This window comes from Phocoena sinus, chromosome 9 (genome assembly GCF_008692025.1).
Source record: "Phocoena sinus isolate mPhoSin1 chromosome 9, mPhoSin1.pri, whole genome shotgun sequence".
NCBI classification, from domain to species: Eukaryota; Metazoa; Chordata; class Mammalia; order Artiodactyla; family Phocoenidae; genus Phocoena; species Phocoena sinus.
The window spans coordinates 15,130,949-15,147,553 of NC_045771.1; the positions used below are offsets into that span (position 1 = coordinate 15,130,949).

At 37.3% G+C, this 16,605-nt stretch overlaps 1 protein-coding gene across 2 annotated transcripts in view; it reads right to left on the reverse strand.

The window, feature by feature from the left end:
- Positions 1-9,907: 9,907 nt before the first annotated feature.
- The window catches only part of TRIM24 (tripartite motif containing 24), a 94,379-nt gene continuing 87,681 nt past the window's right edge, over positions 9,908-16,605 (reverse strand). For both annotated transcript variants that reach the window (XM_032643299.1, XM_032643297.1), the window contains exons 17-19: positions 16,142-16,216; positions 14,398-14,547; positions 9,908-13,653 (exon numbers count right to left, since the gene is read on the reverse strand). In XM_032643299.1, the coding sequence (XP_032499190.1) occupies positions 13,444-13,653; positions 14,398-14,547; positions 16,142-16,216 (435 nt within the window). In that variant the 3' untranslated portion in view covers positions 9,908-13,443. The remainder of the gene's footprint in view (positions 13,654-14,397; positions 14,548-16,141; positions 16,217-16,605) is intronic.

Consider the following 16,605-nt stretch of genomic DNA (forward strand, 5'->3'; position numbering starts at 1 on the left):
ACGGGTTCAAGCCCTGGTCCGGGAAGATCCCACATGCTGTGGAGCAACTAAAGCCCCTGCACCACAACTACTGAGCCTGCGCTCTAGAGCCCGTGAGCCACAACTACTGAAGCCTGTGCACCTACAGCCCGTGCTCCACAACAAGAGAAGTCACTGCAATGAGAAGCCCATGCACAGCAACGAAGAGTAGCCCCCGCTCGCCGCAGCTAGAGAAAGCCCGTGCACAGCAATGAAGACCCAACGCAGCCAAAAATAAATAAGTAAAATGTATTAAAAAAAAAAAAAACACCTGGTTTAATTTCAGTACACTACTTGGTAGTTAAGAAATATTGATTATGTATTTTTGAAAAATAAGACACATGAGAATGCAGTAGGTTAGCTGTATATATTGTCTCAGGGAGGAGATCAATAGAGGACTTTTATAAAATATTCATTAAAGTTGGCAAAGTGTATCTAGGAGAGATGGGTAGGGGGAAGGTGGCTTTCTTCCTTGGCATTAAGTCTGTTCAGGTATATATGAATATGTAATAAATATCAGACAAAACATATACTTGATATTCTCCCATGAAGTTTATAGCAAAAATTGGATTGAAATTTTGTATCTAAGACTTGAATTTGAGGTGGTATCATTAAGCGTTTCAAAACAAATAGAAGTCATCCAACCTGGAAGAAATGGACATATTCTTAGAAAAGCAGAACCTTCCAAGACTGAACCAGGAAGAAATAGAAAATATAAACAGACCAATCACAAGCACTGAAATTGAAACTGTGATTAAAAATCTTCCAACAAACAAAAGCCCAGGACCAGATGGCTTCACAGGTGAATTCTATCAAGCATTTCAAGAAGAGCTGACAGTCATGCTTCTCAAACTCTTCGAAAAAATCGCAGAGGAAGGAACACTCCCAAACTCATTCTATGAGGCCACCATCACCCTGATACCAAAACCAGACAAAGGTGTCACAAAAAAAACTACAGGCCAATATCACTGATGAACATAGATGCAAAAATCCTCAACAAAATACTAGCAAACAGAATCCAACAGCACATTAAAAGGATCATACAACATAATCAAGTGGGGTTTATCCCAGGAACGCAAGGATTCTTCAATATACGCAAATCAATCAATGTGATACACCATATTAACAAATTGAGGGAGAAAAACCATATGATCATCTCAATAGACGCAGAAAAGGCTTTTGACAAAATTCAACACCCATTTATGATAAAAACTCTCCAGAAAGTAGGCATAGACAGAACTTATCTCAACATAATAAAGCCCATATATGACAAACTCAGAGCCATCATCGTTCTCAATGGTGAAAAACTGAAACCATTTCCACTAAGATCAGGAACAAGACAAGGTTGCCCACCCTCACCACTATTATTCAACATAGTTTTGGAAGTTTTAGCAATCAGAGAAGAAAAATAAATAGAAGGAATCCAAATCAGAAAAGAAGAAGTAAAACTGTCACTGTTTGCAGATGACATGATACTATACACAGAGAATCCTAAAGATGCTACCAGAAAACTACTAGAGCTAATCAATGAATTTGGTAAAGTAGCAGGATACAAAATCAATGCACAGAAATCTCTTGCATTCCTACACACACAGATGATGAGATATCTGAAAGAGAAATTAAGGAGACCCTCCCATTTGCCATTGCAACAAAAAGAATAAAATACCTAGGAATAAACCTACCTAAGGAGACAAAAGACCTGTATGCAGAAAACTATAAGACCCTGATGAAAGAAATTAAAGATGATACAAACAGATGGAGAAATATACCATGTTCTTGGATTGGAAGAATCAACATTGTGAAAATGACCATACTACCCAAAGCAATCTACAGATTCAGTGCAATCCCTATCAAACTACCAGTGGCATTTTTCACAGAACTAGAACAAAAAATTGCACAATTTGTATGGAAGCACAAAAGACCCCAAATAGCCAAAGCAATCTTAAGAAAAATGGAGCTGGAGGAATCAGGCTCCCTGACTTCTGACTATACTACAAAGCTACAGTAATCAAGACAGTATGGTACTGGCACAAAAAACACAAATATAGATCAATGGAACAGGATAGAAAACCCAGAGATAAACCCATGCACATATGGTTACCTTATCTTTGATAAAGGAGGCAAGAATATACAATGGAGAAAAGACAGCCTCTTCAGTAAGTGGTGCTGGGAAAACTGGGCAGCCACATGTAAAAGAATGAAATTAGAACACTTCCTAACACCATACACAAAAATAAACTCCAAATGGATTAAAGACCTAAATGTAAGGCCAGACACTATCAAACTCTTAGAGGAAAACATAGGAAAAACACTCTATGACATAAGTCACAGCAAGATCCTTTTTGAACCACCTCCTAGAGCAATGGTAATAAAAACAAAAACAAATGGGACCTAATGAAACTTAAAAGCTTTTGCACAGCAAAGGAAACCATAAACAAGATGAACAGACAACCCTCAGAATGGGAGAAAATATTTGCAAATGAAGCAATTGACAAAGGATTAATCTCCAAGATATATAAGCACCTCATGCAGTTCAATATCAAAAAAACAAAGAACCCAATCCAAAAATGGGCAGAAGATCTAAATAGACATTTCTCCAAAGAATATATACAGATTGCCAACAAACACATGAAAGGATGCTCAACATCTCTGATCATTAGAGAAATGCAAATAAAAACTACAATGAGGTATCACCTCAGAATGGCCATTATCAAATCTACAAACAATAAATGCTGGAGATGGTATGGAGAAAAGGGAACCCTCTTATACTGTTGGTGGAAATGTAAATTGACACAGCCACTATGAAGAACAGTATGGAGGTTCCTTAAAAAGACTAAAACTAGAATTACCATATGATCCAGCAATCCCACTTCTGGGCATATACCCTGAGAAAACCATAATTCAAAAAGAGACATGTACCACAATGTTCATTAGCCAGGACATGGAAGCAACCTAAGTGTCCATCGACAGATGAATGGATAAAGAAGACGTGGCCTATATATACAATGGAATATTACTCAGCCATAAAAGGAAAGGAAATTAAGTTATTTGTAGTGAGGTGGATGGACCTAGAGTCTGTCATACAGTGTGAAGTAAGCCAAAAAGAGGTAAACAAATACCGTATGTTAATGCATATATATGGAACGTAAAAAAAAAGGTTCTGAAGAACCTAGGGGCAGGACAGGAATAAAGACACAGACATAGAGACTGGACTTGAGGACACGGGGAAGGGGAAGGGTAAGCTGGGACAAAGTGAGAGAGTGGCACTGAAAATATATACACTACCAAAAGTAAAATAGCTAGTGAGAAGCAGCCGCATAGCACAGGGAGATCAGCTCGGTGCTTTGTGACCACCTAGAGGGGCGGGATAGGGAGGGTGACGCAAGAGGGAGGGGATGTGGGATCATACGTATATATACACGTATAGCTGACTCACTTTGTTACACTGAAGAAATTTACACAACACTGTAAAGCAATATACTCCGATAAAGATGTTTAAAAAAAAACCCCAAAAAACAGAAGTCATCAAATTCACAATTAAAATTAGAATACGTAAATTGTGACCTCCATACTTTATAATGAAATTGCTTATTCATAAAATAATATGCTTAAACTCATTGCAGTTTTGTATATAATAACCAAAGCAGCTGGGAATAAATTAATTTTTTCCCAGAGAATGTCTGTGTTTCTACTGTAATTTCATTAATTTTATAGGGGGAATCTGATTCCCAAGATGGAATAAAAAAAAAATTAGAGTACATCAAGCTTTTCTACCTCGTGTAATCATATGCCCTTTGTTGAGCAACCACTTGCATGCATGGTATCATACCTGTTCACACAGGTATGCTGTGGAAGAAAAATACCCAAGGTTTTACACTTAGATTTAGTCTTTTACTGCTGTTCAGGCTTACTGTAGAGATTTCTGAAATTGGGATCCCCAAAGACTTGACTCACCTACTTCTTCCCCTAACTCCTTCCACTCCCATTTTGCAGTGGAAAGAAAAAGAATTTGCTGGTACCATGATGAAGTGTCCCTGGACTAGCAAACTAAGTGTATGACAGGTTTATACCCCTGCTTCAATAGCGGTGCAAATCATTCCTATTTGAACTACAGGCACAAATGGCTTAAAGTCAGGAAACCTTTTGTATAAAGGGCCAGAGTAAACATTACAGACTTTGAGCTACATATGGTCTCTGTCAACAGCCCCCGCCAGCCTTTAGAAATGTAAACATTATTAGCTCTCAGGCTGTATAAAAGCAGGCCATAGGTTGAATTTGTCTAACAGGCCATAGTTTTGTTGAAACGAGTTGTAGGCCCAAGACGGAGCCACTCCTGCCTGGGTGCGGCCTCAGCAAACCAAAATTTAAATAACCTTCATGTCCCTGTAAATGCTCCGCTTGACCAGAAACACAGTATATCCAGTTGGCCAAACACCAAGCCAACTTTGGGCTCTCTACTCACCTCTTTGTTCCTTATTCTTCATCCTCCCACCTTCAGCCCCACTTTGAGCCCTTGCAAATGGAGAGTGCCTGCTTCATCAAGTGTCAGTTTGTTTGGACTGCCTAAATTGTCTTCTTTGATCATCTTTAACAGTCTCTGGTGATGAAGATGGAATCCAAAGCTGACTGCTTATGGCCTGTGGGACAAGATGCACAGGCGAACGACCCACTGAACCCTTTGCATTCATTGTTTTCTCATCAAAACCGAGGGCAAGCCACTTTTGGATTTGAGTCTCTGATCCCCCGCACACAGCTCTGATCCAAACCAACTTTATGTGAGGAAAAGCAAAGTGTATTCACACACACACACACACACACACACACACACACACACACACACACACGTGTATATATATTTCCCAGAAAAGTTCCAGGACAGCTATAATAGGAGCCTACAATGGGTGGCAGCAGTTAGGGGATGCATAAAGATAAGTCCACAGCATAAAGCACGGGGAGACTTGGAAAACTAAAACAAGAAATTAGTACTATTTGAACTAATGGCACAACAAAATCTAAGTAGCACAAGTCATACTATTAAAGTCATTTAGGGTGACTGCCACTTTCATAAAGAAATCTTCTCAGGCTTCCCTGGTGGCGCAGTGGTTGAGAGTCCACCTGCCGATGCAGGGGACACGGGTTCATGCCCCGGTCCGGGAAGATCCCACATGCCGTGGAGCGGCTGGGCCCGTGAGCCATGGCCGCTGAGCCTGCGCGGCTCCGCAACGGGAGAGGCCACAACAGTGAGAGGCCCGCGTACGGCCAAAAAAAAAAAGAGATCTTATCATTTAAGGATTAAATAGGTCAATTGCTAATGTGAATCTTGAAGCCAAAGCTGCAAAATTGGTGGGCATGGATCAAACACTTAAAAGATGTTAAAGCACTCGCCACCTAAATCTAAGGCTCCTGTGCTAAACACTGACACTGCGCCACCTGACAACCTCAAGAAAAATTCTGTGCAACAAGGTACACTGTAAAATACCACAAAATCCCCAACCTAGCAGTACACCTCTCTTAGGTATTAATTTGGTTCTCAAACATCCAATGCTTACCTAAGAATCGGGATCCTTGAGTTTCAAAGAATTGAGCACTCCACCTTCCGGCACACCTGCTTATTTTGTCTAATAATTGTGGTCCTGGAAGCTGTAGACATCTACAAAAATGGCAAGTCTCACTAAGACAACCTAGCATTACAATGGCTATCATGGGGAACATTCCAATTAGACATATTGTTTAAGAACCACACTTGAAAGTGTTTCCAAATCAACCAGAATGGGACACCTATTTTAATTGGTATGCATTAGATTCCAAAAGGCTTCAAAATTCCCAATCAACCTCATTGAAAGATTCAACGCAAAAGGCTAATTTTTCATTAAAGAACGAAACAAGACAATAAGATCAACGTGACTCCTAAAACTCCCCTCTATTTCCTTTACCCAAGTACTCACTGTCTACTAATCCTCTTACCTGAATTGCCTTTCCATTCTGAAGAGACAAGACCAAAAACAAAAATTCAAGTTGGTTTTCAAATTGCAGCATCTCCAAGGCCAGAAACCTAAGATAATAATACCCACCCCCTCCCCTGAACTTGAATACCCCCATATCTTCTCTCAAAGGAGGGCCCTCATGTGGGTCCCTCCCAGGGTTGATGGGACTCTGAAGGATTCTGATAAACTTCTATCAGTTATTCCCTGAAACAGCCAAGTGGAAACTAAAATTAAAACTCATGGAAAACCTTGTCAAATTCTGGTAGATACCAGAACTTACACTCTTCACTATAAACTCCACTCTCCGGGGTATGCAGAATGGGGTTCTGGGGAAACTGGCAGAAGCCACAGCCAGAGGTGAGAATTCCTACCAATGTCACCTCTTCCTGAACCCTGTAGTTGCTGGTCAAGAGAGAAATTTCACGTCCTTCCTTTTTCAAATTCAGACCCTTGGGAATTTGATTTGGGGAACTCATTGGTTATTGATCCTTTCTGTCCCAGGGATAACTATTGCCTTCTTGTGTCCTGAGAACTTGGCTTTCTGCCTGCTGGCACATGCAGGTTGTTGGTTCTTATGTATGGAGGCAGCTCAGCCATCAGGCCCCAGAATATGGTTGGACAGAAATGTGGGTTGTATCCCATTTGCAGCCTACCAACTGTTGCCAGCTCTCAGAGGAACTGTCCAAGTACTTCATTCTTTTGGTTATCTTTGGGAGTGGCTCTAGATCTTGGGAGTCTATTTTGGTGGTGTTCAGTACTGCCAGGAATAGTTACTGTTTGTCCAGTTTGAAACTTGATAAGGTATTTGAAAGAATTTTTTTTTTTTTAAAGTAACTTTATGGTCAGAAGTTGGCTGAACTAGAAGCTGATATTCAGAGCCAGACAGAAACTTTTTAGGCTTTCTCCCCTCCCCCACCCCCAAGCTAAAAATAAAACTATGTACCCAGAGGGGAGAAAAAAATATTCCAAACAACTCTAAATCTAGAACATAGGAATCTTTTAATTTTTATCTTAGTTGAAGATCTTCTCCCTGATATAAAGAAGCAAACTGAAGATAAAGTAGATGGTCAAGAGGATGATCAAAAGGTGGTACTAGGCCCATTCTAGGCCCAAGACAAAGCCACTCCTGCTGGGGGTGCCACCTAGGCAAACCAAAACTTAATAACTTTCATGTCCAATAAATGCTCTGCTTGACCAGAAACGCTGTATATCCAGTCAGCCAATCACCAAATACCAAGCAAACTCTGGTCTCTGTACTTACTTCCTTGTTCCTTATTCTTTACCTCATAAAAACTTCCTGCCTTCCACCCCGTTTTGCTGTTCTCTGCACCCCTGCAAATGGAGACTGCCCTCTTCATGAAATGTTAAATGAAGTTTGTTTCGATTACCTAAATTGTCATCTTTAATCATTTTAAATAGTTTGCAGACCTGTCTTAGTCTAGTTATTAGAAAGTCTTAGGCTAAAATATTTTTGATGCAAAGATGTCTAGGCTACACATGTAGGGTTAGCTAAACAACCCATGACAAACTGTAATTCAAAACACCAAAGCTGACGTTAGTAGCAATTTATAATTAAAACCAAAGGATAGCAGTGATTGAAAACCACAGTCAGCCACTGATAAAACTGATGCTTAAGCACCTTCCCAAGGATTTTAGGAGCTTTCAGTACCTGTGGAGGTATCCAGGCTTAAGATACTTTACAACGTTGTCTAGTACTGTCTAGTACCCAGGCTTCCTAGAAGACACTACATTAGTCTATAGCAAATTTTATCAACATAATTTAATTCAAACACTCAATTTCAGAAATCCTTTATAAATTCATATATATTGCTTACCTTAATAGTATCAGGCACTAGTAGAAATGGAAGTCAACAAATTTTAAGTCATTGACTTGTAAGAACTTTTTTGGATTGGTTTCACAGCCCACTAAAAGACAATACTGGTTGACATAAAACCCAGCAATCTCACTACTGGGCATATACCCTGAGAAAACCATAATTCAGAAAGAGTCATGTACCACAATGTTCATTGCAGCACCACTTACAATAGCCAGGACATGGAAGCAACCTAAGTGTCCATCAACAGATGAATGGATAAAGAAGATGTGGCATATACATACAATGGAACATTACTCAGACATTAAAAAGAAACAAAATTGAGTTATTTGTAGTGAGGTGGATGGACCTAGAGTCTGTCATACAGAGTGAAGTCAGGCAGAAAAAGAAAAACAAATACCGTATGCTAACACATATATATGGAATCTTAAAAGAAAAAAAATGGTTCTGATGAACCTAAGGGCAGGGCAGAAATAAAGACACAGATGTAGAGAATGGACTTGAGGACAGGGAGAGGGGGAGGTAAGCTGGGGCAAAGTGAGAGAGTAGCATTGACATACATACACTACCAAATGTAAAATGGACAGCAGCTAGTGGGAAGCGGCTGCATAGCACAGGGAGATCAGCTCGGTGCTTTGCAACCACCTAGAGGGGTGGGATATGGAGGGTGGGAGGGAGACGCAAGAGGGAGGAGATATGGGGATATATGTATATGTATAGCTGATTCACTTTGTTATACAGCAGAATCTAACACAACATTGTAAAGCAATTATACTCCAATAAAGATGTTTAAAAAAAAGATAATACTGGTTGAGGTATTAAAAACAGTAACAACTGGAATCTCTATAAAGCATATTTTGCTTTCTGCAATAGGACAGAGGTGGAATTTGTCTGAATCCATAGTTTTATGTATAGAAGGGAATTTGATTTCTGTAAGTCTCTTCAGAGCACAGTCTATAGTGGCAAAAAGAAAAAAAATCCTCCTGTAAGATGAACGTCAAAACCTTTATTCTGGACCTTTTGTATTTTGGGCTTTTCTAACATACACCCTCATCAGTAAATGCTTTAAACAATCAGATTAGAGAACCAGCATCATTGCCAAAGCATGGGACCTGGTGGCTCACTGAGCTTGTTGTCTCTCCTATTAAGAATGCCCTGATTTTCTTTGGGAAAATGTCACTTCTCATATAAGTACCTTCCCCTTCCAAGGCTGAGACATTTGTTTAACCCTGGTTGATCCTTATATTCCATCGCCTCCCCTCAGTGAGAACTAGGCTTCAGCCACTGTTTTCTGACTGAATTTTCTGGCTCACTTGTCTTGGATTAAAGGCAGTAGAGGACATGGGTAAAGAATTCACATTCACAAGTATGCTCATATATGGCAGACGATATTAAAATAGCCTTTCTTCCACACCACATTTGAAAATGTGGGAAAGATAGAATTTTGCTAAATGTTTAACTTCTAAGGAAGGATTTTTTTTCTAGGACTCAATTAGGACTATTATTCTAGTTAAAAACACATTTAAGAATCAAAGAGAAGGCTTTTCCCACCCCCATCAATGTAACATCTAGAAAATATTCAAAACGGAGTTTTAAAAATACTTGTAATATCTGAGAGTCAGAACTTTCCAAACTTTATAGGTGAAATTAACATAGGCAAACTTTCAAAGTGACTTATAAATTCCCCACTTTTTGTGTCCCCCCCCACCCCCCCCAAGCCCCACCTCTTCCAATAGGTTTCAGACAAGTAGAATATTTCATGGCATCTTTGGTTCTCCTTTCAGGGGGGTGGGACTCCTCTATTGAATATTATCTATCACCCTCTTCCTTCCTGTTTGCTAAATTAACTTTCTGCTTAGTTAAAGCTGGTGAAATCCATGTGTTAGAGTTTTTTAAAAAAGTTTTCCTATTATTTTATGGACTAGTAGATCATCCCTATATGTATTGATTTTACAGAGGAACATATAAAGGCAGTAATGGAGACCCGAACTAGTTAACATTCTACTGCATGACATACAGTAATTTTTCCATTAAAAATACCTTGTTGTGGTAAAATATTCACAGTAAAAATTCATCAAAGCTGATTTTTATTAAAATCAAAGCACCAGTTGACTCCCGCAAATTAAAAACAACAACGAAGACTACTGTCTCAGATATCCTTCACAATAAGTGAAACCTTCATGGGCAGAGAAATCTGTGATCTGATTGGCTAGCATTATTCTCACTCAAAAGCATGAGCCACCAACCTGTGAATTTTAGTAAATTCACACCAAAGATGAAGGGGCAATATAAATAAAAAGACATGAACTCTTAACTTACATGAGGTTATATAATACTTTAAAAAATATGTATATGCATGGTTATTTTAAATGAGGGCCTCTATTTCAATAATTAGATGGTTGAACTCATGGTTATGTCCATAATTTTAATGGTCAATCAGATCACTCAATTTCTCTCATTCATAACAGATACAGATAAACAGAAAATAAATATACCTTCTATTTAAACCTAAAAACCTTTTGCTTCAGTGCAGCAACCTACTGTTGGGATTCACGTTCACTTGTAGATCAGGCCTCAACAAAAGGGGGAGTTCCTCCTTTCATTGTCTAACTAGTCTCTCCATGGAACCCCAATTTAAAAGCTTAAACACTGTAACAGAATAGAAAGTTGAAACACAAATTCATAAATGGAGCAATCGGCTATATACTCACCCTTTCGACTGTGGAGTGAATCTTTTTTGAAAGCATTCCTAAGTTGTATTACATCTACACTACTGTGTAGTAGTAAAATGTGGAGCCTATTCTTTAGCTTGGAAAAGAAAGTAAAGGTACCAAGGGAAGAGGACATTTTCCTCTCAGGACCTTCCAATTTCCTACACTTCTATTCAGAAAAGGTAAGCAGGGCCTGTTAATTTAAAGGACAAAATAACTGCATTGCCAGGTGCTGAAGTACAGTAGTATTTTGAATTTAATATGGTATACATTATCCATTTATACTTCTACCAAAGCCATGTAAGTCACTAACTGTGTACTGGGTTTCCTTTTTGCTGGAAAGATCAGATGCTTGGCACCTGGGAAAGCTTTCGATGAGTTTCCCAGGATTGAGTATATTCTAGCTGCCACATGGCCTGCTCATCATGTGATCCTATTCAGCACTGGGGGGGGTCTTGCAGATATGACATAAGGCTATTGGTTCTAAATCCAGAGGGTAATCTCCTGGAGTTTTTGATCAGAGGTAAACACTGGAGTTTTTTAAGTTTAGGTCAAGGTTGCTTGAGTTGCACTGACCTTTTGAAAGGAATGCTCTCCAAATGGGCATGAGGTATAGTTAGGCTCATCTTACAGCTTACTACTATTATAATTTAAGGACTACTTCGCTGGGATCCACCTGGACACACAGGCACCTGTTAATAAGGTCACAGGACTTTAATTTTCAGATCATTAAGAAAATGTTATTTGGAGAAATACTTTTAGTATATATTATGTATGATTACAGGAAAGATGGTTTTCAAGTGCCTTTCATTCTGCAAAAAAATGATAAAGGTGAAAGAAAAATATTGTTTGAAAAGATTATTATGGCACTGAATAATAACAGTGAAAGTTGTGGGTATATTAGTAGAAATTCTGGCTCAGATGCATTTACAAACTTATAAGTTTTCTCTCTTAAGTGCTACTTCCCTTTGTGATCATCCTCAAAATTTACCTGTGGTGCCCTGCTTTAACTCAGGAGACAAGTATCGAAGAAAAAACTATCATAAGAATAGTATTCTAAAATAAAAACAATAAACTTATTTGGAAAAGCTCCACGGCTGCTGTGCTAAAAATGCTGGAGCAAAAGAAGACAATTGGCGGTAATATGCACTATTATCAAAATTTGTTCAAGTCTTTGGAGAATAAATGTCAAACACATATTCAAAACAATACAACAACAACAACTACCACCCTAAAACACATATTTGGAAAAGTGATTAAGACTTTTTAACCTTTAGTACATAACTGACATATTATGGACTAAACCTAAGTGTACACAGGAAGGATGCTCTTGCCAGTAAGTTCTTTTCTCATTTTATCTTTAGCAGTATCTGAAAACCCAAGGACTTAGCCACAGGATATTTTCAACTTGTCCATTTTAAGAACTAATGACTTGTGGATACAAGCAAATCCTCTAGGTTTAATTCATGGGAGATGACACTATCCAAAGGATAAAATTCTTTCAAGTCAGCTATATTTCCATTCTATCAGCCTAGAGAGGAAAATTTCCTCAGCCAATTAATGTTTTATAAATAAAGGTTTACTTTGGCAAACTAAAAAAGTTCACATATAAATATACTGTCAAATGTTAGATTAGCAAATGGCACAATAATTTTCTTCTATCTTAACCTAGTTTTCTTCTTTGATACTGAACAACAAGTAAAAGGAATAAATGAAAGTCAGTAAACTAGCTAGGTCTGACGCATTAAGAATATGCTTGCCCTCAGAAGGTAGGTCTTTTGTATCTCTATCAGGAGAATGAAAATGAAGTCCAGAATTAAGTCAGATGAAAGATTCAGTTTGAGGTTCTGACTCTGAAGAATGGGAAATAGATGCTTCAGAAAAAAATGTAAATTTCACTCTAATTTCCTCCAGTTGCCTGCTCCCAAATTCCACAACACACTTCATTCCAATTTATGAAGACAGATGAAAACCACAAAAACTGGTCCCTTCCAGGGGAATTTATATTTAATGCCCAATAGGGTATAAGTTGAAGAATCCTTACATCAAATACGGCACACACTGCTGTATTGCATATCCTGGACAGCTCCACTAAAAGCCATACTGAAAACAATGAGTCTTGTTATAAAAGGATCACCTGCACAGTTAAAAAGCAAACAACAAACCACACATAGACACACAGCAAAACCAAACGAGTACACTTACTTCCTCAGTGGAAGAAGGTAGGTTTAGAAATGTACGAAAAATGGGCTTGAAAACCTGCTATACCAAACACACCTCTATAGACAGGAAAAAAACAAAAACAAAAATCAAACATCTGTTTTCCTTTTTCTTTAATACAATTGCCATCTTACATGATATACTATTAGGTGCCTTCTTAATAGCATCTAATCTACCTTTTCGTTGCACCAGTGGGCATCCTAGGATAGAACTCTTATTACCACTCATATTCATTGGAGTACTGCTCTTACGTACAGTACACCTAACTCATGGTTGGTCCATTGTTAATGAGTAGTGGTATTTTCTAAAAATGGATTAACGCACACATCCACACCACATTAAATTTTCAACTTAGAGTTCAAACAAAGTCTATTTCCTTTCTATAGTTGCTATCACTCCAGACTGCAGTTTGAAATCCAATAAGTGGGGAGAATGTCTTTTTATTTTGTTGTTGATGCTTCTTTCTTTATTCCTTTCTCCTTCCTTCCTCCCTCTTTTTCTTTCTTAATAAGAAGGTTAAAAGAAATGGGTTATTAAGGAAATCAGAGTCTAGTAAACATTGAAAACTTAAAGTGGTCACAAGCTCTTCTTGGTAATGATGTTAAATTACTGACAAAAATGTTTTTTGAAAACAAAAAAAAAAATCTAAAAACCAGCACACGCCAGTGGTGTTGCTTATTTAAGCAACTGGCGTTCCTCTATGCTTTTGAGGCGTTTCTTCCGGGGCTGTACAAAGTCATCATCTGAGTCATCACTAAATTTATTATCTTCTGATTCATTCCTGAATTCTACTTTAGGAAACCGTTTTTCTGGATAAAGGTTCTTCAGAAGTTCTTCAAAATAGCTTTCAAGTTTTATACCAGCATTGGCTACTTCTGAATCAGGCTGTTGAATAAAAATAAGAATTAAAAAAAATTTTTAGATAGTCAATAAAGTCGTGGATTTCTCACATTTTTGTTCCCTTCTAACTGAAGATTATGAATATCAGTGGATTGTTTTGGAAAAAATGTTTATGTATAGCTTTGATATAAAGTAAACAAAAGTCTGGGGCTAGACAAAATCTAGAGGAGATCAGATAAGAAGTAAATAAAAGGCTTTGACTCATCTGGATTACCAAAGAGGTATCACAGAGATGCCATAATCAGAGAATCATCTAACAGGTATTTTTAGAACAAATTAAATGAAACATGGAACTCTGGAATGAGTAGCCAATACAAAGGACAAACTATCAACAAAAGGCTATAAGTCTGATAGATGTTTAGATAAACTAACAGATGATAAAGTTTTTGAGAAAATTCTTAATTAAGAACTATCTAAACCACATTCTTAATATTTTAATATCAACATCACAAAGACTAAACTCTGGTGAAGTGCCATATTTCAAGAAATAAAGGTGCTTCTGGGTTAGATAAAAATATTTTCTAAATTGTTTTCAAGTTGTCACCATATAATAAATCTTTGAATATACATGTGGATAAAGTCTTCCTAACTACCTCTTTCATTCGCTGACAGACTTGAACTTTTGGTTATTTATGCTACCACAGATAGATATCTTGATCTCCTCGTTTGTCGGTAAGGTGTTTGGTTTAACATTACTTTCACATTGCTATTATTTTTTTTTCTTCTCACCTCATTGAATTCAGCACAGTTTTGAAAGATCAATCTAAAATCAGCTACAAAATCTTCAGGCTTTGTATACATGGAATAATCTTCTTGTAGTCTTTTCTTGATGGTTGACAAGTCCATTGGATTTTTAATTATTTTGTAATAATCTGGCACCTTTCAAAAGATATGAGATGCTATAATAAATAAATTCTACCTGGTCCTATATAAATCCTATAAGAAGTAGTATAAAATTCAGATTGTTCTCATGGCTTTTCTCTGTTCTATTTTGTCATTGATAAGGAAATCTATTCAGCAAAATTTACAAGTGCCTGAATGCTTCCACACACTGGTAAATGTTTAGTGTCACTTTTATCAAAAATCTTCACCAGTTATTTTTAATGAAAAAAACTTACCACATTTTCCCTCTTACTATTCTCCTTCATTATTAAACAAAAAGCAATCAGTAGAAAAAGTATTACTTCTAGTAAGATTTGACATGCTTTTGCTGCATGTGTTATAGCAAGTGGGCTTTGAATCTGGGTTTGAACCCCAGCTCTGCTACTCACTAGCATTCTCCTGGGTAAGTTACTGGGTTCAGTCATTTCACTGAACCTGTTTCTTCATATTTCAAATAGAAATAATTCTACCAATCTCATAGGATTTTGTAAAGACTAAATGAGATGATATATATTAAGAAAAAGGGGGCTATTTTGCTGCTGCTATTAATGCCAAATGTAACTATAAGCCAACATCATAAAAAGTGCCAAATCCTAGGTTAACTTTTTAAATGAATAAAGTTTTTACTGGCACATTTTTGCCCTGGCTCTTTTGGGTACAAAGGGCCCTTCCCCCTAAAAACTATTTACAGTGGATCCTTGAACTGTGCAGGTACACTTATACACGAATTTTCTTCACTGAATTCATACTATATTACTACAGGATCTGTGGTTGGTTGAAGTTGCAGATACAGAGGGCTGACTGTAAAGTTATATGCAGACTTTCAACTGTGCAGAGAGTCGGTGCCCCTAACCTCTGTCTTGTTCTAAGAGTCAACTGTATTCCTTTTTCCTATCTCAACTTCTCAAAACTTGTTTTCAGGACAGAAGTTCACTGCTTATCAGCTCAATGTATTTGCTAAGCTTGTTTTCTTTTCTAATGTTGCATTAAATTTTCTAAATTTATTGAACTGTTCAACAAATCTATTAGCTTTTTAAAGGAATTTCAGACCTCAGAGAAGAACACATTTTGAGTAGCAGGCCATTTCCAGCACTCTAAAATTATGCACTGAAGTCACATCAAATTTTAAATATGAAGCTTTTTGAAGTCAATGGTAAACACACACAAACACACACCTCTTCCTCTACTGTTAAAGTCTACTTATTACTTGAAGTTTGGACCTATAAATCAAAATGTGTACAGAGATTTGGAGAGGTCTTTATCTCAAATGGCAAGTTTTTTTCCCAACAGCTTTAGGATATATACCTAAAACTCCTGAGAGAGAAACAATTGATAGAAATCATCCCAGGGAATAGTAGGTAAAATACATGAGATGAGAAGAAAGAATATATGAGAAAAGAAGTTTTGGGCCAGTTTGTTAACCTTAAAATGTGCTTAAGATTAAAGCATGCAGTATTTATTAATAAGCTTTAAGATTTGGATTAATGTAAGAAACTTACTATTGAAAAATGGTACAGAAACTAGATTGTCATAAATTTCAGAAAAATCATCCCACTGTACAAAAAAAGCACAAAATAACATCCATACTTACAGTTAGAGGAACTGGGTCTTGAAAAGCCAGGCTCATTTCATGGCAATAAAGAAATAAAAGTAGGCGTTCACACTTCTAAGCAATAAGTAAATAAATAAAATGAAAATATAATGAAATAATGAAGTCACGGCTAATTTTTAGCAACAACGTTACAGGTCTCAAAGTATCAGAATAAAGGTTAAAACCAGATGAATACAAGAAAAATACTGACACTTGGAGCTTTGCTGTCCATTTCAATCATTTACTACAGTGTACTGTTTGACATTTTGGGGTGTATGTCATATATGAGAGCAGTCGTTATAATTACAGGAACAAAAGCAGTATCACTAGAAACCTATCTGAAGTTCTTTAAAAATATATTTCCACTTCTCTCTCCAATTTGTGTACTGAATTATTAATAGTACACAAATTAATAGAAGAACATCCATATGTTGAGATCCAGAGGTGGAGCCCCTGCCATGGGG